The sequence below is a fragment of the Aquarana catesbeiana genome, linkage group LG03 (assembly GCF_042186555.1).
Source record: "Aquarana catesbeiana isolate 2022-GZ linkage group LG03, ASM4218655v1, whole genome shotgun sequence".
Classification (NCBI taxonomy): Eukaryota; Metazoa; Chordata; class Amphibia; order Anura; family Ranidae; genus Aquarana; species Aquarana catesbeiana.
The window spans coordinates 569,840,086-569,868,001 of NC_133326.1; the positions used below are offsets into that span (position 1 = coordinate 569,840,086).

The 27,916-nt window shown below is 40.6% G+C and overlaps 1 protein-coding gene across 2 annotated transcripts in view; it reads left to right on the forward strand.

Moving 5' to 3' along the window:
- The window catches only part of RESF1 (retroelement silencing factor 1), a 111,987-nt gene extending 85,656 nt beyond the window's left edge, over nucleotides 1-26,331 (forward strand). For both annotated transcript variants that reach the window (XM_073621867.1, XM_073621866.1), the window contains 3 exons: nucleotides 13,266-18,185; nucleotides 20,961-21,038; nucleotides 24,591-26,331. In XM_073621867.1, coding sequence (XP_073477968.1) covers nucleotides 13,289-18,185; nucleotides 20,961-21,038; nucleotides 24,591-24,835 — 5,220 coding nt within the window. In that variant the 5' untranslated portion in view covers nucleotides 13,266-13,288 and the 3' untranslated portion in view covers nucleotides 24,836-26,331. The remainder of the gene's footprint in view (nucleotides 1-13,265; nucleotides 18,186-20,960; nucleotides 21,039-24,590) is intronic.
- The last annotated feature ends 1,585 nt before the right edge of the window (nucleotides 26,332-27,916 follow it).

Genomic DNA, 27,916 nt, shown 5'->3' on the forward strand with positions numbered 1-27,916 from the left:
TTGGTGAAGATGTTGTGCTGGGGAGCAACTCAGAGGGTCAGAAGAATGCGAAAACCAACAAACAACCAGGAACTGTACGAAGTTCAGATGCAGAAATGTAGATGGACAGTCGAGGCAGGCAGCAGACAGAAATCTGGTTGGACAGGCAAGATGTCAAGACAAACGGCCAGAAGCGAAATTCAAAGTAAGGACTGCGGTCAGATGCCAGGAAGGAAATACAAAGGCAGTTATTGGGCCCACAGACAAACTGAACCTGTTTTGTAATGTGCTGGATGACCGTATGGAGTTTCATTTTAATGGGGTGCAGACTGCAAAGTAGTGTTGAAGTGTCAAATTGTCCATAGATGGCGAGGCAGATCAACTCCAGCAGCCCAAAATGTCTTACTTGCTTTGGCTATGCCTAGTCCAGTGCACCCTCTTGCTAAGGAAAAATTAGAATTTCCCTGTTTCTAAGTGGTTGGTTGCTTTGTGACCTTCTGTATGGGATGTATGTTTACCTTTTTGAGGAAGTCTGTAATACAATACAGGAAGGAGTCTCTTTTGTAATTTGCTTTGAATGTCCTTGGCCAGAAGGGCATGGTTTTAGTTCTGTTTTGGACTTTGGAATGTTTGTTTTATACTTTATTTTTCTTGCAACTGAAATCCACTCCACCCAACTAATGCTCTAGCTGACCATTTAATGGGTTGTGTTATGCCCTGTACACACTGTCGGATTTTCCGACGGAAAATGTGTGATAGGACCTTGTTGTCGGAAATTCCGACAGTGTGTGGGCTCCATCACACATTTTCCATCGGATTTTCCGACACACAAAGTTTGAGCAGGCTATAAAATTTTCCGACAACAAAATCTGTTGTTGGAATTTCCAATCGTGTGTACACAAATCCGACGCACAAAGTGCCACGCATGCTCAGATTAAATAAAGAGATGAAAGCTATTGGCTACTGCCCCGTTTATAGTCCCGACGTACGTGTTTTACATCACCGTGTTCAGAATGATTTGATTTTCCGACAACTTTGTGTGACCTTGTGTATGCAAGACAAGTTTGAGCCAACATCCGTCGGAAAAAATTCTAGGATTTTGTTGTCGGAATGTCTGATCAATGTCCGACCGTGTGTACGGGGCATTAGTCTGTATGTATAGAGTGTTGCATGTGCATCGTCTTTCCTGTAGTATGCAGGGAAAGCTGTAGGTGTGTGTGTGTGTGGGGTGTTTTTTTTTTTTTTTTTTTTTTTTTTACATGTTTAAAGTTGATTACACACTTTTTGTAGGTAGCTTCATTTGGGCTTTAATGTTGTGTTTTGTAAGGCCAGCGTTGTTTAGTGGTATTGTTTCTAATTGAGTAACCCTTCAAAGAGACCTGTGCAAATTTGAGCCTTTAGAAAGGGCTTCAGAGAACTCTGTATGCGTGGATAACGGATATACTCTGATAAACCAGTGCATTCTCAAACTATGACATGGCATAGCTCATGGGGGTGTGCATACATACACAATCTTCAGCTGGAAGTCATTACTTGAGCCGAGGGTCAAAGAGGGGAAAATTCTTGATAAAACAATATGGTCCATGTCACTGTAACTCTGTACAAATACCAGTTGTGAAGAACCAGAAAATAAGCACTTTGTGGAATTGTGGCATTTTCAACTCCTTTTTACAGAAATTACCATAAGTGGAGCCAGCAAATTCCTGCAGTAACATCCCCTAAAAAAGAGAATAACGTTTTGCATATAGTATTCCTGTATAAACTTGCACCCAGCATTACTTAAAGCGGAGCGCCGCCGTACAAATACTGCAGCTGCTGACTTTTAAAACATGGACACTTACCTGTCCAGGGCGCCCGCGATGTCGGCACCCGAGGCCGAAGCGTCTCCCCGTCCTCGGGTGCTGCCGTCTCCATCTTCGGTAAGGGAATCAGGAAGTGAAGCCGTGCGGCTTCACTTCCCGGTTCCCTACTGCGCATGCGCGAGTCGCGCATGCGCAATACGGATGGTCCCTGCTGCCTCTGGGACCCGTGTGTTTCCCAGCAGGCAGCGGGGAGGGAGCAGGAAGTGGCGTAAATAACCGCAGATTTTGCGGCTGTCTATGCCGGAAGTGGGTACAGATACCTGTAATGTACAGGTATCTGTACCCCCCTCCCCCCTGAAAGGTGCCAACTGTGTCACCGGAGGGGGGGAGGAATCTGAGTGGAAGTTCCACTTTTGGGTGGAACTCCACTTTAAGGCAGACCTTCACCCTCTTCAGATACTTTACATATTTTTCCACCCTTTCTACTGTTATGCAATTGGAGATTAATAGCTTCTTTTAGCCTGCTTTAGGGGTACAGAGCTGCCAATCCAGGGCAGAGCAATTTTTATTTTTATGTTGTGCTGCTCATGAAGTCCTCATAGTATTCATACTTTTGTCCATAGACTATGAGAACCCAGCGTCACGGTAATGTACAGCTTTCATCCTGCATTATAATTCTATAATCTTTTCTGTAAGAATGGTATTACAAACATCAGGGTGTCTGTCCTTCACCTTCCCTGGTCTTCTTAATTACCAGATCTAGTGATCACTGAAATTTTGTGGGAAGTTCTGTATCGCAGAGTTCCATCATCTGAAGAATTTTGCCAATGCAATTCAGCACTGGTTGTGAGCATTCCAAAAGAGGTTAAGGTTGTTTCAAAGTCAGCGGGAGGGCCTATTCTTGGGTCCTTAATTACTTAAAGGTGTTTGTCCACCTCCAATGGTTTGATGCATATGATTAGATAGAAGGGAACTTTTAGACAATGCTAAGTAAATCTAACAACATTTGCAGTTTAATTGTGGATGAATGGACTTTTCAGAAAGAGAGCCATATTCACTGTTAAAACTTTGTCTATTTTAGAAACCTTTTCCATGCTGTTTCTTCGCATTTTCTCATTTAATTTAAAATTTTATATATATATATATATATAGATAGATAGATAGACCCCACTAACAATTAGAAAATTAAAGGAATGTTCTTCTAACGAGAGTTTTTGAATGAAGTTCTACTAGTGTATGGGCAGCTTTAATTTTATAGTGGTGATAAGATCTTCTGTGGTCACCTGTTGGCGCTCCTGGCTCCACCTCTTTGGAGAGTGGCCTCATAGGAAAATGCTTTCTATGGGGCTACTCATGTGGGCTCAATCCTAAGCTGCGCTGCCTGCATCTATAGACAGCATAGCTTGACCTTGCTTCCGCATCGCAGAATTTGATTGACAGCAGCAGGAACCAATGGCTCCCGCTGCTGCTACTCTGTCCATATGAGGAGAGAGAGAACAGAGGTGAAGATTGGGCTTGGGAATAAGGATGAGCTCCGGCGTGTTCACACAGCCCACGTGCAGAGCCTGCCAGGAAGTCGGCACTGCGCTAATCACAGGCAGTGAGACATTTCCCGATCTCTGCAGCCGCGCATCGGGACAATGTCTCGCTGTCTGTGATTAGCACAGTGTTGTGTTGTATTGAGAGATGCTGAAGCCTGTTTCTTGCAAATCATTGAAGGCTTGCTTTGTTCCCTAATTGAAGCCTAATATATTTTACGGACTAAAGTTGCCCATAGGTATGAGAAGTCTTACGATCCTCTGCTTGACTAATGCCCCGTACACACGGTTGGACTTTGTTCGGACATTCCGACAACAAAATCCTAGGATTTTTTCCGACGGATGTTGGCTCAAACTTGACTTGCATACACACGGTCACACAAAGTTGTCGGAAAATCCGTTCGTTCTAAAAGCGGTGACGTAAAACACGTACGTCGGGACTATAAACGGGGCAGTGGCCAATAGCTTTCATCTCTTTATTTATTCTAAGCATGCGGGGCACTTTGTCCGTCGGATTTGTGTACACACGATCGGAATTTCCGACAACTGATTTTGTTGTCGGAAAATTTTATATCCTGCTCTCAAACTTTGTGTGTCGGAAAATCCGATGAAAAATGTGTGATGGAGCCTACACACGGTCGGAATTTCCGACAACAAGGTCCTATCACATTTTCCATCGGAAAATCCGACCGTGTGAACGGGGCATAAGAGCTCTATTGCTAGGCCTGGGCCGGCAGGGTCTCTAGGTGTTCATGCTTGGAGAGGTTAGAATGCCTCATCCAATGGTGTGTGTGTGTGTGTGTGTGTGTGTGTGTTTGTGTGTGGTGTTTTTTTTTTTTTTTTTTTTTTTTGACACTGTATAATTACCTTAGATGCTCCATATCCTAGAGCTGCACAATTAATCATCAAGAATTGTTATCGCGATCTTGACTAAAGTGTTTCAGAATTCTCTCTCTGCTCTTCTGAAGCCACAGCCCTCAAAAGAAAGGAAGAGAAAAAATTGGCAGTCTGCCAAGAAACAAAACATTCTTTATCAGTTGAACTTAAGTATAAACATTGTAACAGTTTGTCAATGGAATAGATTTCCTGTATAAGTGAAAAAAGTTTTACCACTTAAACACTAAACCTTTTTCTGACATTTGTTGGTTTCAAGTTAAAACTTTTTTTTTTTTTTTGCTAGAAAATTACTTAGAAACCCCCAAAAAAAAAAAAATATATATATATATATATATTATCCTAGAGAATAAAATGGTGGTTATTGCAATATTTTATGTCGCACTGTATTTGCGCAGCGGTCTTTCAAATGCAATTTTTTTGGAAAAAATTACTTTAATGAATTAAAAAAAAAAAAAAAATCTAACCAGTAAAGTTATTCTGGCCAGAATCGTGCAGCTCTACCATATCCTCTGTTCCTATTCCTAATTTATTTTATTTCAGGTACTTGTATAGCGCCGTCAATTTACGCAGCGCTTTACATATACATTGTACATTCACATCAGTCCCTTCCCTCAAGGAGCTTACAATCTAAGGTCCCTAACTCACATTCATACATACTAGGGACAATTTTAGACGGGATCCAATTAAAAGATGTTTGTGTTGTACAATATATCCATGGGGCGGCACAGTGGTGCAGTGGGTAGCACTTTCACCTAGCAGTAAGAAGGGTCGCTGGTTCGAATCTCAACCACGACACTACCTGCCTGGAGTTTGCATGTTCTCCCTGTGCCTGCGTGGGTTTCCTCCGGGTACTCCGGTTTCCTCCCACACTCTGAAGTCACCAAAAGTAGTGTGCGATGCCGACTTTGCCGCGGCGATTTCCCAAAAGTACACTACTTTTGGTGACTTCAGAGTGTGGGAGGAAACCGGAGTACTCGGAGGAAACCCACGCAGGCACAGGGAGAACATGCAAACTCCAGGCAGGTAGTGTCGTGGTTGAGATTCGAACCAGCGACCCTTCTTACTGCTAGGTGAAAGTGCTACCCACTGCACCACTGTGCCGCCCCATGGATATATTGTACAACACAAAAATCTTTCATAAAACATTTCAGAACTCCGAATCAGTGACTCAGTCCACATCAGGCCGATTTGGCATGCGCTTTGACATGTCAAAGCGTGCGCCAAATTGGCGGCTTTTGCCAGCAATGGCATTGTCAGAATCGGTGCGATGCCGACTTTGCCGCGGCGATTTCCCAAAAGTACACTACACTACTTTTGGTGACTTCGGGAGGCATGAACCCACACATGTAACTGTCAAATCGCCCCCGAAGTCGGACTGCATTGCCGGTTTGAAATCGTGTGAATTCAGCTGAACTCGCATGACTTCTAACCCACATCAGTGTAAACCTGGGCCAAGTCATACTTTAGCAGACCGCCATATATTTTGAAGCCTCTAGACATCTTTGACTCCTATCATGGGACACTATACAATTGGAAGCCTTTTAGAAGGACTGTTGGTCAACATGGCTATTTGCTGACATGCATCCATTCTTGCAAATAATAAAAGTATAATTTACGATCCTCAACTATGTTGATGCCACATGCCTGCGGGTAAAAAACAAAAACCCTCAGGGCTTATTTGCACAATAACGTTGTGTCCGATTGTGCATGGCTTTTGCGAGTTTAAAAAGGCCCTTCATTTCAGTGGGCTGCAAAAAGTAGTGCAGGTGCAAATTTATATATATATATATATATATATATATATATATATATATATTATATAGCATAGTGTTGCAGTACATGCGTATTTGGTGCCGCCAAATGCAAATTTTGTCTCTCTTTCGAACCATAGCTTTTAGAAAGCGTGGATGCTTCAATGGAATCCCTGTAGCTATTTGAATGTAAATGATCTCTTGGTTGGTGTGGGTTTACCAATAAACGCCCTGTGTAGACATCCAAAAGCCCTCAGACTGCTGCTGGGTGCCACCATCTAGGATGTGATAATCACAGCTCCAGCAGACTTGGGTCAGAGTCTAAGTACGCCTTTGCAGTGAGAGACATCCATGCCAATATAGTTGCATTCTTCTTAATATGTTTACTGAGAATAAGCACTGTACATCGGATCACACCACATACAGATAAAGACGTGATCTTGGTTTTTATAGATGATCATAACATGGTTGTCTATGTAGGGCATAAAAGTCCAAATCATAAGACATTCTTAACTAATTACTTCAATATTACATTTGGTCATTTTGACCCCTTGTTATGAGTAAAAGTTAATTGTCATAACTCAAACCATGATTACACAATTTTAGGATCACCATCTTTTTCCTAGAACTGAACATATCATAGAACAACCATAATTATTCTGGCAATAACAAGACAGGATAATGCAATACCCAAGAATTCAAGCACAAACTACAAGAGAACATTTCAGAGAAAATAATTATAAGGAGGAACTCTGAGCTTTTTATGTAGTAATCTGACTATTTTCTACATCTTTACAAGTCACTTAACAGTTTTCCCCTTTCCTCCCCTGCCCACTGGCTACTAAATAAAACTGTGGCTGGTTATGGTAGTGGTTTTCCAAAGTTTTGGCTCTCTTGCCTTGGAGGTTCCCTTTTCTCTGCTTGCATTTTACATAAACCTAAACTTCCAACTTGGGGCTCATGCACACTGCAACTCAAACTGCTTTTTTACAGGCATTTGAGCTTTTATTTCAGCTTGAAGAAGCTTGTGCCTTTTTGTGCTCTTGTGCATGGTTTTTGAGTGATTTTGAGCATAAGGCTACTTTCACACTGGGGCGCTGGCGTTAAGCCGCTATTTTTTAGCAGCGCTTTACCGTCGCTTTTCAGCTGCTAGCAGGGCGCTTTTAATCCCCCGCTAATAGCTGAAAAAGGGTTAAACGCCCGCAAAACGCCGCTGCCCATTGTTTCCAATGGGCAGGGGCGCTTTAGGAGCGGTGTATACACCACTCCTACAGTGCTGCAAAGATGCGGCTTGCAGGCATATGCCTGAAGAAGCAATAGTGTGCATGGACACAATGGATAACATGGAGGGGAGTTTCCAGGCAGAAAAAAAGAGCTCAAAAGCATGTAGGAGCTGCTTCTTTGAGCTGCAGTGTGCATGAGCCTTTGTTACTGCAGGTGTGCAAACCTGAAAATGTAGCCACTGACATGTCACCATCGGCTTCTTATAGGGCTAGAATAAATAGGTGGCTTAAAGTGGAGTTCCAGACTATACCTATATTGTGACTGGCTGGTTCAGTCGCGTGAGATCCCCTGTGTAGCTGTAGAGCAGAGAGCGCTTGATGGCTGGAATGCCTGGGAGTGGCAATGTTACCAATAGGCTATTATGGACCATCCATTGTCGTGGCTTTCTCATCTCCCCTGCAACTGCTGCTGGCAGACACGGGAGCTGGATCATGTGACTGGACCAGAGAAGCAAGCAATGCATTTTTCTTGCACAGGTTCATCCTTGTAGGTGTTAGGAGGATGGAGGGAGCATTTTTAAAATTAGTTGGGTATAGCCTGGGATTCCATTTGAAGACTACACCTGAATTCTTCACTGGTATTAAAAATGGAAATGATATCAAAGTGAAGGGACCATTTTTAGGTTCTGTAGTGCTGTTAACGGAGTGGCAAGCTTCCTTAGAAGTGATTTGGTAGAGCACAGTTTGCAGGAATGATTAGGCAATGCTCAAGAGGAGGAGCAAAGGTGATAATGGATGAAAAACAAATTATACACCCTTCTCCCTTGACAATGTTCAGAGAGCTTTTATGTAACCAGATACTATACAGCCTGTCCTCATAGTTCCCAAATGTTCATGTATTTTGTTTCCCTCTCTGTGAAGGGAATTGTGGAATTCAGTCTTAGGTCTGGGGAAAAACGCTGCAGTTAAACTTTTTTTTTTTTTTTTTTTTTTCTTTCACGTTAATGTGATTCAAATGTAAATTTTGTGTGTGGTGGTGAGAGTTTTCTCTCAAGTTCCTTACTTTACAGGAAACCTGTGGAGAAAACCTTCAGACGAGGTGAAGTTCCAAATTTTAAGAGTGTGTATATATATCTATATCTATATATCTATTTCTCTATGTATCTATATCTATCTCTCTCTCTATGTATCTCTATATCTATATATCTATCTCTCTATGTATCTCTATATCTATATATCTATCCCTCACATTTTTGTAAAGTAGCGAGTGTACAGCTTGTATAACAGTGTAAATTTTCTGTCCCCTCAAAATAACTCAACACACAGCCATTAATGTCTAAACCGCTGGCAACAAAAGTGAGTACACCCCTAAGTGAAAATGTCCAAATTGGCCCCAATTAGCCATTTTCCCTTCCCGGTGTCATGTTAGTGTTACAAGGTCTCAGGTGTGAATGGGGAGCAAATGTGTTAAATTTGGTGTCATCGCTCTCTTACTGGTCACTGGAGAACAGGCCTTGCCACGGTCGACCAAAGAAGTTGAGTGCACATGCTCAGCATCATATCCAGAGGTTGTCTATGGGAAATAGACGTATGAATGTTGCCAGCATTGCTGCAGAGATTGAAGGGGTCAGCCTGTCAGTGCTCAGACCATATGCCGCACACTGCATCAAATTGGTCTGCTTGGCTGTCGTCCCGGTAGGAAGCCTCTTCTAAAGATGGTGCACAAGAAAGCCCGCAAACAGTTTGCTGAAGACAAGCAGACTAAGCACATGGATTACTGGAACCATGTCCTGTGGTCTGATGAGACCAAGATAAACTTATTTGGTTCAGATGGTGTCAAGCATGCGTGGTGGCAACCAGGTGAGGAGTTCAAAGCCAAATGTATCTTGCCTACAGTCAAGCATGGTTGTGGGAGTGTCATGGTCTGGGGCTGCATGAGTGCTGCCAGCACTGGGGAGCTACAGTTCATTGAGGGAACCATGAATGCCAACATGTACTGTGACATACTGAAGGCAAGCATGATCCCCTCTCTTCGGAGACTGTCCTGCAGGGCAGTATTCGAACATAACGATCCCAAACACCTCCAAGATGACCACTGCCTTGCTAAAGAAGCTGAAGGTAAAGGTGATGGACTGGCCAAGCATGTCTCCAGACCTAAACGCTATTGAGCATCTGTGGGGCATCCTCAAACAAGAAGTGGAAGAGCGCAAGGTCTCTAGCATCCACCAGCTCCATGATGACGTCATGGAGGAGTGGAAGAGGACTCCAGTGGCAACCTGTGAAGCTCTGGTAAACTCCATGCCCAAGAGGGTTAAGGCAGTGCTGGAAAATTATGGTGGCCACACAAAATATTGACACTTTGTGCCCACTTTGGATGTTTTCACTTAGGGGTGTACTCACTTTTGTTGCCAGCGGTTTAGACATTAATAGCTGTGTGTGGAGTTATTTTGAGGGTACAGCAAATTTACACTGTTATACAAGCTGTACACTCACACTTTGTAGCAAAGTGTCATTTCTTCAGTGTTGTCACATGAAAATATATTATACATTTATTTACAAACATCTGAGGGGTGTACTAACTTTTGTGAGATTATGTGTATCTATATCTCTCACTATTAATGTATACTATGATGTGGGTCATTGTCTGTCTGTAAAAAGTCAGTATAACTGCGAAAAGACTTTTTTCTGCCTTTTCCAGATGATTGAGACAAATTTCTTAGTTTGTATAACTGAGTCAGCTTGAATGAAACCGTGTGATTTATTTCAACACAACAGTTACAAAAAATACTTACAAAAGTTTGTACATTCAAATACAAAATAAGTGTAGGTTCAAATAAGATCAATGATATGATATAAAGTTGTTTGTTTCAAACAATCCTTTGTTCTGATAGCATCTGTAAAAATGTCTGTATGCTGGGTTTCTGTAGATATGTTAGTGTAGCGGAGGTGTAAAAGAGGGCTTCCTACAAGCAGCTCTTGACTAAAAAAAAAAAAAAAAAAAAAACAACCTGATCCCTCTGTTAAATTTCGTGCCGAACTAGCCACTCCCATATTACTCCCATTATCACCTCCCATCCACTCCCCACAAGGGTGGGGGCTAGGAGTAAGAATTTCATTCGCCCAGCATGTCTTAACACCAGACACAGGAAATGGGGGATGATAATCTGTCTGCCACAGAATGAATATACACATCGTTTCTCAAACAGAATATCATTAATGTATGAATTCCTTTTTTAAGAAAATATAACCAGAAATATCAGTCATGTCTTGACAACTTCTTGAAATTGAGAACTCCGTTCAAATGTCACATCTGTAACTTATTAGTTCAAAAGACCTTTCATATACACAAAATTACAGGGGGTTTCATAACCTCAGTTATATACTTATGTGACTGAATTAAAATTTGGATATTAAGAATATAACCGTGTCCCTAAACTGTCTTTTTTTTTTTTTTTTTTTTTTTTTTTTTGCCTATTTACTGTTATGTAGGAAGTTTCCTCCCATTGTTATCTGAACTATGAGAATGTTATTAGCTGCACAAAACTTTGCAATTTTGAGAGTCTATTTCCTGAGATTTTGTTTTCCTGTTACATATACAGGTGCATCTCCTAAAATTAGAAAATTAAAGTTTGTAAAATTTTAAAATTAAAAGTTAATTTCAGTAATTCAATTCAAAAAGTGAAACTCATACATTTTATATAAAATATACTATTTACATAGTGATATTTCTTTTTTTAATTTTGATGGTTAAGGCTTACAGCTAGTGAAAACTCAAAATTCAGTATCTCAGAAAATTAGAATATTACATAAGACCAATGAATTAAAAAAAAAAAAAAAAGTATGTCCGTGTACAGTATAGTATGTACTTGGTTGGGGCTCCTTCCTTTTTTTTTTTTTTTTTCTTTTCATGTATTACTGCATCAATGTGGCATAAAGGTGATCAGCCTCTGGCACTGTTGAGATGTTTTGGAAGCCCAGGTTGCTTTGGTGGTGGCCTTCAGCTCGTCTACATTGTTGGGTCTGGTGTCTCATCTTACTCTTGACAATACCCCACCGATTCTTTATAGGGTTTAGGTCAGATGAGGTCCACCCACCGCTGCAAAAATGAAAAGCCAACAGCTGCAGATAGCTGGCCCGGCAGCTGGGAAAGGAGGAGGGGGGCGGTGACGTCAATACCCATGGCTGAGGCTCCCGGAAATGGGAGACAGGTATCCTGCCCCCACCCCCGCCGAAAGGTGGCACCCAAGGGGCGGGTGGAGTACAACGAGCAGAAGTTCCAGTTTTGGGTGGAACTCCGCTTTAAGTCTGAAGTTATTACTAAAATCCGTAAAAAAAAAAAAATGCAGAGGCAATTATGTAATACAAGTACATTTTATATAGAGTAGATACATTTTATATAGTCTTTCAAATACAACCGGTCCTTTTGAAGGCAGCTACAATGCTGATACAGCCCATGATGAAATTAAGTTTGACGCCCCTGCCCTAGAGAATAACGCTTTTGTTACATGATATTAACACAATGGTCTAGTAAAAATAAATTTTAAGGCACAAATGCAATAATTTTACCAATTTATTAATTTTTTTGGTAAAATATGAACGAGGTGGTAATGGATACCCAGCATTTTGCACCTTTAAAATTGCGTGCGCCTGTGCAGGGTTTTTTTCTGATATGAAATGATAAATATGATTTCTTAATGAAAATGACTGGACTTCAGACAAACCCAATACCAATGTGTCATGAGAATATTTTCTTCTCTCTGGACTGTAGAAACCTGAAGAGCTTGCTCCGCTAACAAAGTTGTGCACAACTAAATTAAACCCATAGACACTCCAAGCTGAGAAAGTCCCACCCCTCTTGATATGTGTCCATAGTTTAGATCCCTTTCACACTGTGGTGGATTTTAGCGCTAGAAATAGCACCTGAAAACTGCCTCCCAATTATTTCAGTGTGACTTTTCACACTGGGGCGGTGTGCTTGCGGGATGTTAGGAAAAGTCCTGCAAGCAGCATCTTTGGGGTGGATTGGGAGCGCTGTATACAGCGCTCCTAAAACATCCTGCCCATTGAAATGAATAGGCAGCACTTCCAACTCGCCTGAAAAGCGGTTCGGAAGCGCTGCAACACAGGTGTTTTTGGGGTTAAAAACGCCCCCGCTAGCTGCCGAAAAGCAGCGCTAAAACGAGCTACGCTGCCACGGTCCCAGTGTTTAAGGGGTCTTAGCGAGCCAAAAAAATGTGTAATAAAAGCGACTGTTGTGAACATGTAATCGCCACACTGCATATTGCTTGTGGTCTGATGCCATTGTATATTCTGAATAAACCATATACAGATAACGCAAGCTGATTAGCATTGATATCCTTCATTGAAAGGCTAGCTTAACTCCAGCATGCATGATGTTGTTTTACAAATTGACATTTAAGGTGTGTGTGTGTGTGTGTGTGTGTGTGTCTAAGTGCTTGCTTTCAACAATGCAAGGGATAAGGCAATCAGGATCAGAGGACGTCTCACCCAAAGTGAGTATTGCTGGCCTGTCGGCTACTAATATCTTTCGTTCGTTCGTTCGTTCGTGCTCCAGGTTTCACCTATTATGTTGTATCACCAAATGTACATCTCATGAAACCAAATTGTGATTTCGTAAATGCTTTAACGCTTGTACACTGTTCTATTTTCCTCAAAATGTCACTTTTATTCCCCTTACAAGTAATGTAATAAAAAAAAAAATGGCAGGACCTTTTTAAATATGAGATCAATGGTCAAAAAAAATTATAATTATAATTATATATATATATATATATATATATATATATATATATATATATATATATATATATATATATATATATATATATATATATATATATATATATATATATATATATATATATATATATATATATATATATATTACGTATATATATATATTACGTATATATATACATAATCTTTTTTATAAAGAGCAGTGTAAAAATGGGAGGGAAGCTTCAGAATGGCAAAGATGTTTTTTATTATAAATGATGTGTGCAGTTCTTTAATTCCATAGTGAATTCTAATTTTGAAATACTGTTGTCCTTTCAGATTGAAATTGCTGAACAGACAGGATGGAGTGGAACCGAAGCAACTCGAATAGTGCTGTTGCCCCCCCTCACAGCCAGCAGTATTTATTGCCATCTGCCTCCTCCATGGTTACAAGTGCGCAGAGCCAGTTGTCCAGTGTACAGCAAAATACCTTTGTTCAGAGCAGGTCCTTTAATGCTAACAAAGACACACTTCTCCAAAATTTGCTGAAAGCCAAAACAAATGAAGACTATTTCAATGTTCAGCAAGCTGCCTTAAATTGCAGGAGTATCAGGCCAAAACATCCGAACAATCAGGTGATATCGAGTCCTCAGATTTCTTCATACAAGCCCATTAAGGAAGGTGTTTCCATTCCAGACAATAGAAGTGCTATTCCTGTTCAGAGTTCTGTAGGATCTAACTACAGAATGCCAACATATGTAAACACTGTTCATCAAACCACACAGCAGCCGCCACCTGTAGCAGTTGGGCAACAATTTGTTGGAAACGTGTACACTACTACTACAGTCCAGCAGCCTCTACAGAATTCCCAGCAACCTCTACAGAATTCTCAGGCATTGCAAGCATATCAACCTACTGTCACGTATTCATATGCCCAGCAAAATCTTTATAACTCCATAAGGCCTCCTGCTAATGCCATCCAAATGTCTTGCCAGCAAATGGCACCCAAAGTGCTACCATCAGCAATGTACAGTTCACAGAATGGTGTCTCAGGGCAGTTTGTCTCTCCTCAAAAATCACCTACTGAAACAAATATTTCTGCACGTATGCAGGATTGTAGGAATAGTCAAAATATATCAAGTCCATCCTTGTCCAACTACAGGCCCTTAGCCCCTAATATGTTGCCACATACCCCCCAACAGCAATTGAGCATTCCACAGCTACAGACTTTATCGCATTTGGATGGAAATGCCAACTGTTATAACCAAAGACAAAACTTTCAAAATGTCTTTAATAATTCTCCACAGATTACAAGTGCAGCTGCTGAGATGCCACCTTCTTACACTGAAGCAACAACCAATCTGCCAAATGTTAGCAGTGCAGCGGTGAACCAGAACTTTAGTAAACAGAGGCAAAATTATGTTGCAGCCAATGTACAACAGCCAGCACAGACAGGTAATCCCCAACCTGTTCAGAGTTCTGTAGGGGATGAACAATCTAGAATCCGTGACATAATTGCCTCACAAGAGAGGAAGCAAGAGATGCTTAAAATGTTGCTAGTTTACCGGAGCGTCAGAAAGAAGTATGAGCAGCTGAATCAGGAAAATAACCTTTTCCGACAAAGACTAAAGTCCAGCACGTCCCAGGAAAATACAGGACCACCACCACTCCTTTCAAGCCTGCCGGTTGCCCAACCGCAGGCAAACTGCATAATGGCTGGGCAGCAAAACGTAACTCAGGCTGTACCTGTGCAAAACGCAGCCCAAATAAATTCTGCAAAGGGTTTTCACAGTCAAAATATGTATGACCATGTGATGAATACTCCAAATCAAGCTGGTATACAACATAATATATCCCTGCAGGAAAATACAGTGGTTCTCAACCAAATGTTAAAATCTGACAATGGTAACCTTCATAGGCAAAACAATTATTCAGTCTTTGATGGAGGCCAGGCAAATGTGTCAAACTCAACTCTGCAGTCACTGAGCTCAGAAAATGCAACCACTAAAGTCAGTCAAAAAGCGACATCAAGAGAATTCAGGGGACAGGCAAACTTCAATAACCAGTATGCATCTAGTTCTAACTCCAATAATGAAAATGTATTAAATAATGGCCTTGATTTACACAGTCCTGATAAACCTGCTTCAGTTTCTCAAAGGCCTAATCCTGCTTGCCAAGAAAATAACAGTTACGGGCACCTATCCTATACAAATGGTTTGACTGCAAATGGACAAGTGGTGTCTGTTTCACGGGAAGCAATTGAAGCTTCTTTGCCTCTCTGGAAGGCTGTTCCTCAAAGCACAAACAGGTCTTCAGAAACTCAACACAATCGGTCTCCGGTAGACCGTTCACTTGCTGCTTTCAGACTCCTGGATGAAATAACAGCGGGACCTACAAATGAGGTTTCTTCAACTATCTCTCTACAAAAACAAGATTCAACTGTTCCAAATCCACAAATTGCTATTGTTTCTCCGCTTGTACAGTCTAAGGAGGCTTTTCATGAAGATTACCAGATGTCTAAAGTTTGTATACAAGGCACAGATGTAGAAAACCCTGCAATAAATAGTTTAATGAACTCACGCAAAAGTGAATGTTTCAATGACATTTTGCAAGAGTTAGAATCTTTAGGAGCCAGCACACTGAATAACCTGGATACCTCAAGGTCCAAAGATCCTCCAGTTGACAGACAGGATCATTTTGATTCAACCTCGACATTTGGCACTGAAGCTACATCTCATACTCAACCTAAGACATCCAGTGATGATATTGAAATTGTTGATGATAGTTTGCAGATTTCTGGTATATGTACTCTGGTAGAAGGTAACTCTTTTTATGATTCTTCTATTGCCATGATATTTGATGAAACTTCAGACACCACAGCATTGCTTCATACCAACACTAGAGATGACCATTCCAAAACTACAGATACAGCCCATATTCTGAAAGAACCAAGCAATACTTGTCCAAAAGCAATTACTGTATCAATTAAATCTGAGCCTGTTGATGATGTAGTGGTAGATAGTCGTACAACTGAGGGTGACGGTGACATGCAGTGCAATGAAATTCCCTGTGTTGATATAGAAGCTGACCATCAATTGGGGTCTGCTCAACAGAAATCTTGCTGTGATCTGGAATCCAGTGCTGTATCTGACCAGTTGTCTGAACTTCTTACTGAGTTTCCGTATGGAATTAAAAATTATATGTCTGAGAATATACTCGAGTGCATTAATGGTGGTCCCCCAAGAATACCAACTGATAAACCTGAACTTAAGGCAGCATCTGAAGACTTTGAAGCTGAGTGCAAGGCAATTGGTGACATACAATCTGAAATGGTGCCTGTTCCCTCAGTGAACCTGCAGCATGTGGTTAAAATGGATTCAGAACTATCAACTGACTTTAGGCTTCCAGCTGAAAAGACTGACTTGGGGCCTCCGGCTGCAAAGGTGCAGAAAACTGAAATGGTGCCTATACTTGCTAAAGATGTTGGTGGAAATTCAATACCAATAGACACATGTTTAGATGATGGGTTTGAAATCCTTTCCAATAGCCCAGTGAGTGACATACATATTACCATTTTAGATCAGGATGAAATACCTAAGATTTTCCCAGGTGAGAATGAATGTGTAGACACTAAAAAATGCAATGAGGTTAAACTTGAAGTTTTGCAGGAATGTTCTAATACTTATGAGCCTGGAAATGAGTCTCATTCGCTAAAAGACTCCACTGATCCGATTGAGGCTGGAACAGATAAGAACTTGTTCTGCTGTTTATTTAGTTGGTTAAATCTCACTAATAAAAATGCCCCAAAATGCAATTGCAAACAGCTAGAAGCCTCCAAAGAAGTAGATTCTACCAAATTATTAAGTAATGACTCTATCCTAAAGACTGATCTGTCCCCACAAACTCCTGAACCAACATTGCAAGGGTTACCTAAACCAAGCAACAGTGGCTTTGAGATTCATGGAACTGACAGACCTCCAAAACTTAATCTAGTAGATTCAGAAAATGAAGAAATTCTGCAGCCTATGGAAAAACCACCCAAGCTTGAACGAATAGTATCTGAAGCTGAACATGTTCCAAAAATCAGCCCCCAAGCAAAAAAATGCTTAAAAAGATCGACCTCAGTGGAAGGCTTTCAATCTTCCAAAGATAGTTTGATGAAAAATATCCCTGTAAACCATGAAAAAAATGTAACGCCTAGTCTCAAGGATGGGAAATCTACTTTCAAAAACCAGGACCAATCTCCAGATAAGTTAAAATCTCATGGTTCCCGTAAATCTGAAAAGCTGATTGTTAAAACAGATTTTCTGAAGAGCAAGCATTCCTATAGAGAAAAGAGAGAACCTGAAGGAAAGAAAGCTGTCACTATTGCTCAGTTGGTTTTGAACAAAAGTGATTCGCATAGTGGGTCTTCAAAAGACTCACCAGGTGAATCTGGAAAGCGGTCCCGTGGAGAAGAAAAGCTTGGACAAAGTACAAGCACTGTAAGAGTTGAGAAGTCTGCTGATCAGCAAGCAGACAGGAGTTTGAATAGACCAAAATATTCCCCTGGTGTGGACAGAAACAGTCGCTCTCGGGGAGGCAGAAAGCGTAAGGAAAGAGAGAGTCATTTTGAAACGACAAGGAAAGTGCCAACAGTGCAGGAATATTTAGAAAGAAAAAGAGAACTTTGTAAGAAAAGGACAGAAGCCAGAGCAGAACCAAGAGAGGATTTAGGAGATTTAAGGCACACAGCTGAGAGACCTTCTGAGATTAGTGGAAATCCTTGTAATTTAAAAAGGCCCTTATCTCCTGCAAAAACTGTGACCTCAAAAGAAAATAATCGGTACTCTGAAACGTCAAAAGTTTATCAAAAGGACAGGTCACAAAGTGGAGGAACTTATGAAGCTGGCCACCGACGGCGCAAGGACTTGCACAATAGTCAAAGAGTGCCTGCGAACAAGGCACTGAACGCGGGTCGCTCATCAATTAATGACAAAATCTATCTGACCCCTGTTAATTCCAGGCGTTCTTCTTATGAAGGCATCAGTTTGGCTAAACTACAAATCAGACATTCTCCGGAAAAACCAAAGTACACTGAAAGAAGAAAATCTCTGGAAAACTCTTGTGTCACAAAACCTTCAAATTCTGCTGTGAAAAATAGGGATTCTCCTGAAATGTTGAAGTTCAAACTATGTCCAGAGTTTGGCTACGGGAGTCCAACTACTCAAGAGAGCGCAGGGGAGACAACGGATCCTAAAGAAAAAAGTGTGGTAGAAGGTATGTAAAGTAATGTGTTTTTTTATTTTTTTTATTTTATGTTGACTTCTGTTTTGTACAGAGCTTATGGCATGGAAATTGTACAGTGTGCATATACTGTAGTTGCTCAATGGTTTGTAAGTATTGAAATAGAAGTCCTGAATCCTAGTCAAACAGGTTTTTTTGCTTTTTATTTATTTTTCCGTTATCCACCAATTAGGATTAAAAAATTTTAAGAAATGTTGCTATATTTTTGTATACTGCGGTTTAAAACACATTGGCCTTACCTAGAGCTGCACAATTAAATGTCAAGAATCGTTATCGCTATCTTCACTAAAGTGTTTTACAATTCTTTCTATGCAAAGAATTCTCTCTGCTCTTCTGAAGCCACAGCCCTCAAAAGAAAGGAAGAGAAAAACCGGGCAGTCTGCCAATAAACAAAACATTCTTTATCAGTTGAACTTAGAGAAGTTCCCATTTAAAAAAAAATAAAATAAAATAAAAAATAAGTCAGCAGCTACAAATACTGCAGCTGTTGACTTTTAATTGGACACTTACCTGTCCCAGGGTCCAGCGATGCGGGGGGATCGAAGCCCTGCCAGTCTCCCCCTCCGTTCGGGCATCCACTGCACATGCGCAAGTGGTGCCGCGCGCCGTGATTTGCCGCTCAGTCATCTGGGACCTGTAATGGGTCCCAGATGATTGACAAGCAGGAGGGAGCAGAGCTGAGCCCTTCCTGTGCCGAGGGGAAGTGATGTCACCAGCCCAGGCACTGAAAGAGGCAGAATACGAGGGGCCCCCTAGCAACAGGCATTTAGAGGTGAGTAAAAAATAAATTTCCAAATTATTATTTTTTTTTAGGCACATTCATGTATTTTTTTTTTTTTTTTTTTGGGTGAAACACCACTTTAAGTATAAACATTGTAACAATGTGTCAATGGAATAGACTTCCTGTGTAAGTGAAAAAAGTTTAACCATTTAAACACTAAACCTTTTTCTGACATTTGATGGTTTCAAATTAAAATCTTTTTCTATCAAAAAAAAAAAAAAAAAAGAAATGACTTAGAACCCCCAAACATATATATTTTTTTAGTAGACACCCTAGAGAATAAAATGGCGGTTGTTGCAATATTTTATGTCACACTGTATTTGCGCAGCGGTCTTTCAAATGCATTTTTTTTGGAAAAAATTACTTTTAATGAATTTAAAAAAAAAAAAAAATCTAACCAGTAAAGTTAGCCCTTTTCTTTTCTTCTTCTTTTTTTTTTTTTTTTTTTTTTGGTATAATGTGAAAGATTTTACGTTGAGAGAATCATGATCTTTTTATTCTAAGCAAAAAAATTGTGATTCTCATTTTGGCCAGAATCGTGCAGCTCTAGCCTTGGCTTACATTGTTGATATCCTCAAATTTTTCTTTTTAAACTTGTCATGCTCATCTCACGGGACACATATATTAGTAGCTGTATAAACCAATGCACCTTTTCTTTTTTCTAACTTCATTAGGGGACAACACCGGGTGATGTTCATAGATGTTGGGTTATGCAGCTGCACAGCATGCATCCTGATATTTTAGTGTGCCCAAGAGGCAAAGGTACAGCACCCAGCCCCAACTTGTCAGTCTTTGGCAGTCTGCCACTGGATGTGGCTGAATGCTGTACTGAGTGCTACTTGTGTTTAGGGCCCAATGTATACAGGGGCGAATGCTTTTTTAAAATCAGATACTCTGCAGCAGCAATTCTGTGTTTGTGTGTGTGTGTGTGTTGTGTGTTGTGTTTTTTTTTTTTTTTTTTTTTTTTTTTTTGGCAACTTATCTCTATGCAAGGCCAGAGTTGAGCTGGACATGTTAATTTTCAAATGTTCATAAGAGCATTCTTGCAAAATTTTGAGTATATTTGATGTCATGATGTAGTTCAAAAGTACTTTTAAACATTTCTGTTTGCTTTTTTAACATTTAATTTTGGAATAAATGGGCTTTACCAAACAACAACCACATATGCTGTTTAGAAATGAATGTGAAATTTTATTTCCATCCTGCTCTTCGAATTTTCTTGTTACTGAGGTTGAAAATAAATATCAATTTTGACCCCCACTAATAGAAAATTGAAAAAATGAAAACGATTTTTAATAAAATTCTATTGTATAGCCAGCTTTAAGGTTCCACACCCTTATCCTAAGAGAATCTAGCCCTTTTGATATTCAACCTAATTCTTTATACAACAATTACAGGAGCTATACAATCCTTCCTTTTTTTTTTTTTTTTTTTTTTTTTTTTTCATTCCAAATTGTTAATTTGGGTTTTGGACTAGAATTTAAATTGAGTTTTATTCTACATTTACATGGTGTTCAGGACATTTTTCTTGATGAAATCATATGTAAATAGTTATGGTACCTTTTGTATAAGCTAGAAAATAAACTATGCACGTGTGTAATTTATTTATGTAATATTGAAGAGTGTCAATGTAGATTAAAATAGGGGTTTGCTCTCTTATGTCTGCCTGTCCTTCTCTTATTCGGCGCGCCCCCCCCCCCCTCCCTCTCCGGACAGCACAACCTATACGAGCTTGTTGAAGATCAAATTCAAAAAACATCGGCAGTTATTATGACAATGTAACTTGTCATTCCCAACTCTGCCTTTGATGTCTAGCTACATCTTTTTCTTCTGTTATACACAGATGAACATAATGTACAACTACATGGATAAAGTGTGCAGCCATGTGTTTTTTTTTTTTTTTTGTTTGTTTGCCTTGTTTTACACAAAGCCAAGCCACAAACCAATCTCTTCTTATTGGTTCATAGGTATCAAAAGCAGCAAAGAGGCTTGGTGCAACAATATACCCCTGAAGAAGCGCAAAGTGGAAGGTGTAGAAGCTCATGGTAAGGGAAATATCTTGATGTCTTCATTGGACTTCTTGACAATTGAGTAGCCTTAAAGGGTCACTGTGCCCAAACAAGGCAGGGTGACAGTCAATGCTGATAACTTGCTTACACTGCTCCTCAGCCATCCTCAATGGGCTTCTGAGTATAAATGCATGTGACAGTGTTTGGACCTGAGCAGCCAGTCTTAAACATGTGGGCGGTGGTCATTGACATGCTTCTGTCTAAGCACTGACAATGTAGCTTAGAAATTGCCTAAATTGGCGAAGTGACAGTCTTATTAAAAAAATTGAAAGGATCTCTCTCTATATCTATATCTCTCTATATATTCCCCCCCCACCCCCCCCCCCCCCCTATATATAATTTTTTTTTTTTTTTTTTTTTTTTTATTGCAGCCATTTGCTGAAATCGTTTTAAGTTCATTTTTTTTCTTCATTAACGTACACACAGCACCCCATGTTGACAGAAAAACACAGAATTGTTGACATTTTTGCAGATTTATTAAAGGAAAAACTGAAATATCACATGGGCCTAAGTATTGAGACCCTTTGCTCAGTATTTAGTAGAAGCATCCTTTTGATCTAATACAGCCATGAGTCTTTTTGGGAAAGATGCAACAAGTTCTTCACACCTGGATTTGGGGATCCTCTGCCATTCCTCCCTGCAGATCCTCTCGAGTTCTGTCAGGTTGGATGGTAAACGTTGGTGGACAGCCATTTTTAGGTCTCTCCAGAGATGCTCAATTGGGTTTAAGTCAGGGCTCTGGCTCGGCCATTCAAGAACAGTCACGGAGTTGTTGTGAAGCCACTCCTTCGTTATTTTAGCTGTGTGCTTAGGGCATTGTCTTGTTGGAAGGTAAACCTTCGGCCCAGTCTGAGGTCCTGAGCACTCTGGAGAAGGTTTTCGTCCAGGATATCCCTGTACTTGGCCGCATTCATCTTTCCCTTGATTGCAACCAGTCATCCTGTCCCTGCAGCTGAAAAACACCCCCACAGCATGATGCTGCCACCACCATGCTTCACTGTTGGGACTGTATTGGACAGGTGATGAGCAGTGCCTGGTTTTCTCCACACATACCGCTTAGAATTAAGGCCAGAAAGTTCAATCTTGGTCTCGCCAGACCAGAGAATCTTATTTCTCACCATCTTGGAGTCCTTCAGGTGTTTTTTTTTTTTTTTTTTTTTTTTTTTTAGCAAACTCCATGCGGGCTTTCATGTGTCTTGCACTGAAGAGAGGCTTCCATTGGGCCAATCTGCCATAAAGCCCCGACTGGTGGAGGGCTGCAGTGATGGTTGACTTTCTACAACTTTCTCCCATCTCCCGATGGCATCTCTGGAGCTCAGCCACAGTAAAATTTGGGTTCTTCTTTACCTCTCTCACCAAGGCTCTTCTCTCCCGATAGCTCAGTTTGGCCAGACAGCCAGCTCTAGGAAGGGTTCTGGTCGTCCCAATCGTCTTCCATTTAAGGATTATGGAGGCCACTGTGCTCTTAGGAACCTTAAGGGCAGCAGAAATGTTTTTGTTACCTTGGCCATATCTGTGCCTTGCCACAATTCTGTCTCTGAGCTCTTCAGGCAGTTCCTTTTGACCTCATGATTCTCATTTGCTCTGACATGCACTGTGAGCTGTAAGGTCTGATATAGACAGGTGTGTGTCTTTCCTAATCAAGTCCAATCAGTATAATCAAATGAAGGTGTAGAACCATCTCAAGGATGATCAGAAGAAATGGACAGCACCTGAGTTAAATGTGAGTGTCACAGCAAAGGTGTCTGAATACTTAGGACCATGTGATTTCAGTTTTTCTTTTTTAATAAATCTGCAAAAATGTCAACAATTCTGTGTTTCTCTGTCAATATGGGGTGCTGTGTGTACATTAATGATGAAAAAAATGAACTTAAATGATTTTAGGAAATGGCTGCAATATAATAAAGAGTGAAAAATTTAAGGGGGTCTGAATACTTTCCGTCCCCAGTGTGTGTGTGTGTGTGTGTGTGTGTGTGTGTGTGTGTGTGTGTGTGTGTGTGTGTGTGTGTGTGTATATGTAGAGATATTAGTGTGTGTATATGTATGAGATAGGTCTGAGGTTAGTAGCTGACAGGCCAGCAATACTCACTTTGGATGAGATTTCCTTATCCCTTGCATTGTCTGGCAGGTCCCCCTGCTCTTCTCCTTTTTAAAAAAAAGTTCACCTTTTAGTAACCTATTACACCCGTAATTGGGGTGTAACGTGTTACTGAGCAGCCTGCGCACCTCCTCGAGTCCCCATTGTGACAGTGGGCCAGGGATCTTCTCCACAGCTGTCACAATTAAAAAAAAAAAAAAAAAAAAAAAAAAGCCCTTCACCTTTCCTGTATGATGGGGAACCCATGTATGTTACACTCTTTCTATTGTGCTCTAGGATTTCACCTATTTTGTTGTATCACCAAATGTACATCTCATGAAACCTGTAAAATGTTTCTTGTGACAACAGTGTACCAAATTTGTCATTTTGTAAATGCTTTAACGCTTGCACACTGTTCTGTTTCCTCAATTTTTGAACAAGAAAAAAAAAAGGGGGGGCTCTTCCCTCCTGACCGCTTCATTCATTCGGAGTTCTGTAAATGTGAACTACAGCTACCAGCAGCCATTGCTGATGAGCCTTTGTGGTAGTTCATTGAATTTTAGTAACTGTTTACCTGTATGAGGTATGGGCAGATGGCTATACTTGACAGTCTGAAGGAGCCTTGCATTGCACCTGCGATTTGCTGATCACAATTCAAATGCTTAACAGGCTCATATTAATATTATTTTATTTTTATTATTAATAAAATACGTGCATATTTTACCTGCAGAAAGACATACATTTATTTTTTAAGGTGAACTTCTCCTTTTAAAGCAAACCTATCAGGCCTTTTAAAAGCTTTAGGTGCAGGTGCTGCCTTATGAATGCTATTCACTTTGTCTATAAAAGCTTACTGCATGTGCCCCTCTGTAACTAGCTTTTGTTTGTCAGGAGTGTGATGTTCAGGGCTAAGCCTCAACACTGGATTTCATTTATTCCAGTGACAGTGCCTCATTGGTCAATAAGGGCATTGTTATTGGACACCAGAGTGACAGTTGGTTGGGCTAAGGCTGACCATAGATGGTTGAATCTCAGCTGATTTAGCAGGAACCGGCTGAAATTTGAACCATATATGGGTAGGCTGAATGTACAAGTTCATCGATTTGATCAGCTTGGGTACAACCAGGCTGCTGGATTTACTTGCGATTTATTGCTAGTGGCTTTAGCAGCCACTCGTACCAATTGCTGTTGTCTTCCAGCTGGGGCGACTCCCTCTGCCCCTCCACTTGGAGAACACCATGTCTCACCAGGAGGGATTTCCCTTGTCAGCATTGTCTGTGTAGTTGGGAGAATCACGCAAATTTTGGCTTGCCGAAAGAAATTTGCACAGTCTATGGCCTGCCTTAGTCCTGAAGTCCCAGAATAACTAAGTAAAACTAGTTATAGAGGCACTCTGAGGGAAACTATTGCCTATGTATCTTTTACTTATTTTACTTGTCTTTTACTTGCAGGCTTTCAGAAATCGCCAGTTTCGGCTGAATCAACACTCTACTTTACAAACCACTTGAGAAAAATAATACTCGACCACCACAAGGTTCACAGACAACTTTCAGTGTTTTTAAACAGATTTACCAAAAGAGGAGCAAAAGCCTTGACTTCAGCCAAGGCAACACATGATCTACATCGTCCATTTTCTGATGGGTTGGCTTGTTTTTGCTTTCTGCAGAGCTCTAATGGGGAACAATTAGATCTTTAATGTGGCAAAATTGAGGGACTATAACTTCAATGAAATCATAAATCCAGTATTATATCCTGAAGGACATTGGATGGCTTTGGCTGTAAAGAAGAGCATCACCATTAGACATTGGATATTGTTTGGTTGTAAGGACATTAATTGTACAAAGCGCCTTTTTTTTTTTTTTTTTTTTTTTTTTTTTTCGAAGGAAGACAACTTGCTGGTAGCATTAACTTTAAGTGGAACTTCAATTTATTTTTTTTATTTCCAGGGTTTTTTTTTTTTTTTTTTATTGTTCTTGGTGTCCATTTTGTCTGATCCAGGAAGCAAAGGATAGAACTTCAGGAGTGAAATAACTGCCAATAAAAATCCCTTTTCAGTAAAGTGGGGAAAAGCTAGTGTCTGTGTTCCCCCGTGCCTCTCTTCTTGTTCCAGAAGTTTGAAAATCTGACCCATCCCCACTCTTGTCAAGACTTTGCAAGTTTGAGCCTCAATGTGTGGTGAACAAAGCAAAATATTTGCAAATGTTTTAGCAAGCTTCGAGCAGCTTTGTTGAAGATTTTAAAGTAGACCTAGTTCCAGTAGGGGTTTGCCTAACAAATATTAATGGAATGGCCGACTATAACTAGAGCTGAACTCTAGCCTTCCCTTTAATGTACTGAATACGCTTGCTCTAATTCCACTGCACACTGGGAGTTCTCAGTGTGCATTAGAAGCTTCAGCAAATCTTTGCATCACATGTAGGCATTACCTAGGGTGGTGTGCTTGAAAATGCAGTCTGCCTGGGAACACCCACTCCTGCAGACTCTCTAACTCATCCCAAGAACCAGTCCACTGCTTACATCATGGCTGAGGTCTCTTAGAAAAGGAAGTCCTGAGACCGTTGTTGGGATGTAAGCTTTGCATAGTCACCTGCTGGAACCGCCCACCAGCTATGATCTGCCGGCAGTGCAGAGTCTTAATGATATCACTAGGTATAAATGAGATGTGTATAAAAATGGAAGGGTTTTTAATGGCAGGCTTCAACAAGCTTGTTGTGTTAAGGTTCTTCTGCTAAGATGTGTAACTTCTCCCAAACTGGAGCTGAAGGTTGCTTTAGAGACTTCATTAAAGTTGCTAGATGCTTTGCAAACTCGTAGCTTGCAACATACATGTTTTTCTATGAGCTGGAGCCCATATGAACAAGACCAAACTTTTAAAGTGAAAGACAATTTTAACACACCTCCAGGCATTATTTGTTTGTCCACTTTGACCTAAAAGTCTTGTGTGTATGTGCCTTCCAGAGTTCCAGCTTCATAAATCCCACATATGGTGGGGAGGGTCTGGGGACTCCAGCAGAAAGATTGCAGATTTTCCAGGATCTACTGAAACCTGAAAAACCAAGGTGCACTGACCCTTTAAATTGTTGATCGTTTTGTTTTACATAATGAGCATTTAAGGTGCTGATTTTGTGTTTAACATGCTGCTATGGAGGGTGGTTACACTCATGTAAATGTACAGAGCTTTAAAATGGGGGGGGGGGGGGGGGGGGGGGTAGAAATTCATACCTATAGCCCCTCTCTTGCAGTAAGCATGACTTGGGACTTGTGTTTTGTTTTTTGTTATTTGTTTTTTTTTTTTTTCCCCCCAGCTGCCATGTTTCTGTACTTTGTCATACTACTTGCACTAAATATTTTTCTTATGTTTTTACAAAAAGTAGTTTTGTTTAACATTTATATATATTTTTTTTTACATTGAAGTCTAATTAAATATTTCTTTACAATGTTTTGACTTGTGTAAATATGTTGCTGTCTGTTTAAAGCCAAACCACACAGAATTAAGGGGGGGGGGGGGGGGGGGGGGGGGGCGGATTTTGCGATTGCAGTAAAAGTTGAATTGCTTTTGTAGTAGGGCAGCGGAAATTAAAGATGAATTCCTTGATTAATCGTTAATTTTTTGGATTGGTAGGCTGCCGGTCCTGGGGCCGCTTTGGACCAAGCTGTGGCTCTCTGCTCCCTCCTCCTCCACTATGTCATACACAGTTTGCGGGCATCTCCCGCTGTGTGTCTTGGAGCTGAGTGTGAAAACTGTGGCTGCGCTGTGAGAAGTCCCGTCCTCCTAGATCAGCTCGTGTGATCAGCTCGTGTGATAGACAGAACACTGAGTCTATCACACGAGCTGATCTAGGAGGAGGGCAGGACTTTTCTCACAGCGCGGCCAAAGTTTTCACACTCAGCTCCGAGACACACAGCGGGAGATGCCCGCAGACTGTGTAAACCAGGCACTGACTACAGTGAGGCTGCGATTATGGGCACGGTGAGGCTGAGTTTATGACGTCCTAGCCATGCCCCACTATGTCCGACTTCGGCCGTTGCCATAACAACGGTGCTAAATCAGCTAAAAGTAGTTGGATCTGTATGTGCGTTTATAACTAATCAAAATTAGTCGATTAAAAGAAAGACGATTAATCGAACGCGAAATTTTTAATCAGAAACAGCCCTACTTTGTAGTTCTCTTACAGATACTGTTTGATGTCTGGCAGCCTTTGTCACGTCATGAATTTTGGCACTGGGCAATGAGTGATCTGCTCATCAGCCAGTGCGGAGTCTCTTCTGGTGTTCACAGAATGCCCCAAGTTTGGTGTTGGTTTAAAAACCAATGCTGCATATATAGTGACTAGTGCTTCTCCCATTATCCGTTTTATGTATGTGTCATAAAAAAAAAATTATATATCTATTTATATAATATTACACACACACACACTTGTGTTCATAAGTTTACATACCCTGCAGAATTAGATTTCTTGGCCATTTTTCAGAGAATATGAATGATAACACAAACATTTCTTTCACTTGTGATTAGTGTTTGGCTGAAGCCATTTATTATCAATCAACTGCATTTTACTCTTTTTAAATCATGAAAACCACCTACCCACATGACCCTGATCAAAAGTTTACATACCTTGGTGCTTTTGGCCTAATAAACATGCACACAAGTTGACACAAAGCGGTTTGAATGGCTATTAAAGGTAACCATCCTCACCTGTGATCTGTTTGCTTGTAATGTGTGTGTGTGTGTGTGTGTGTGTAATATAAAATAAATATATATATATTATATTCTCCC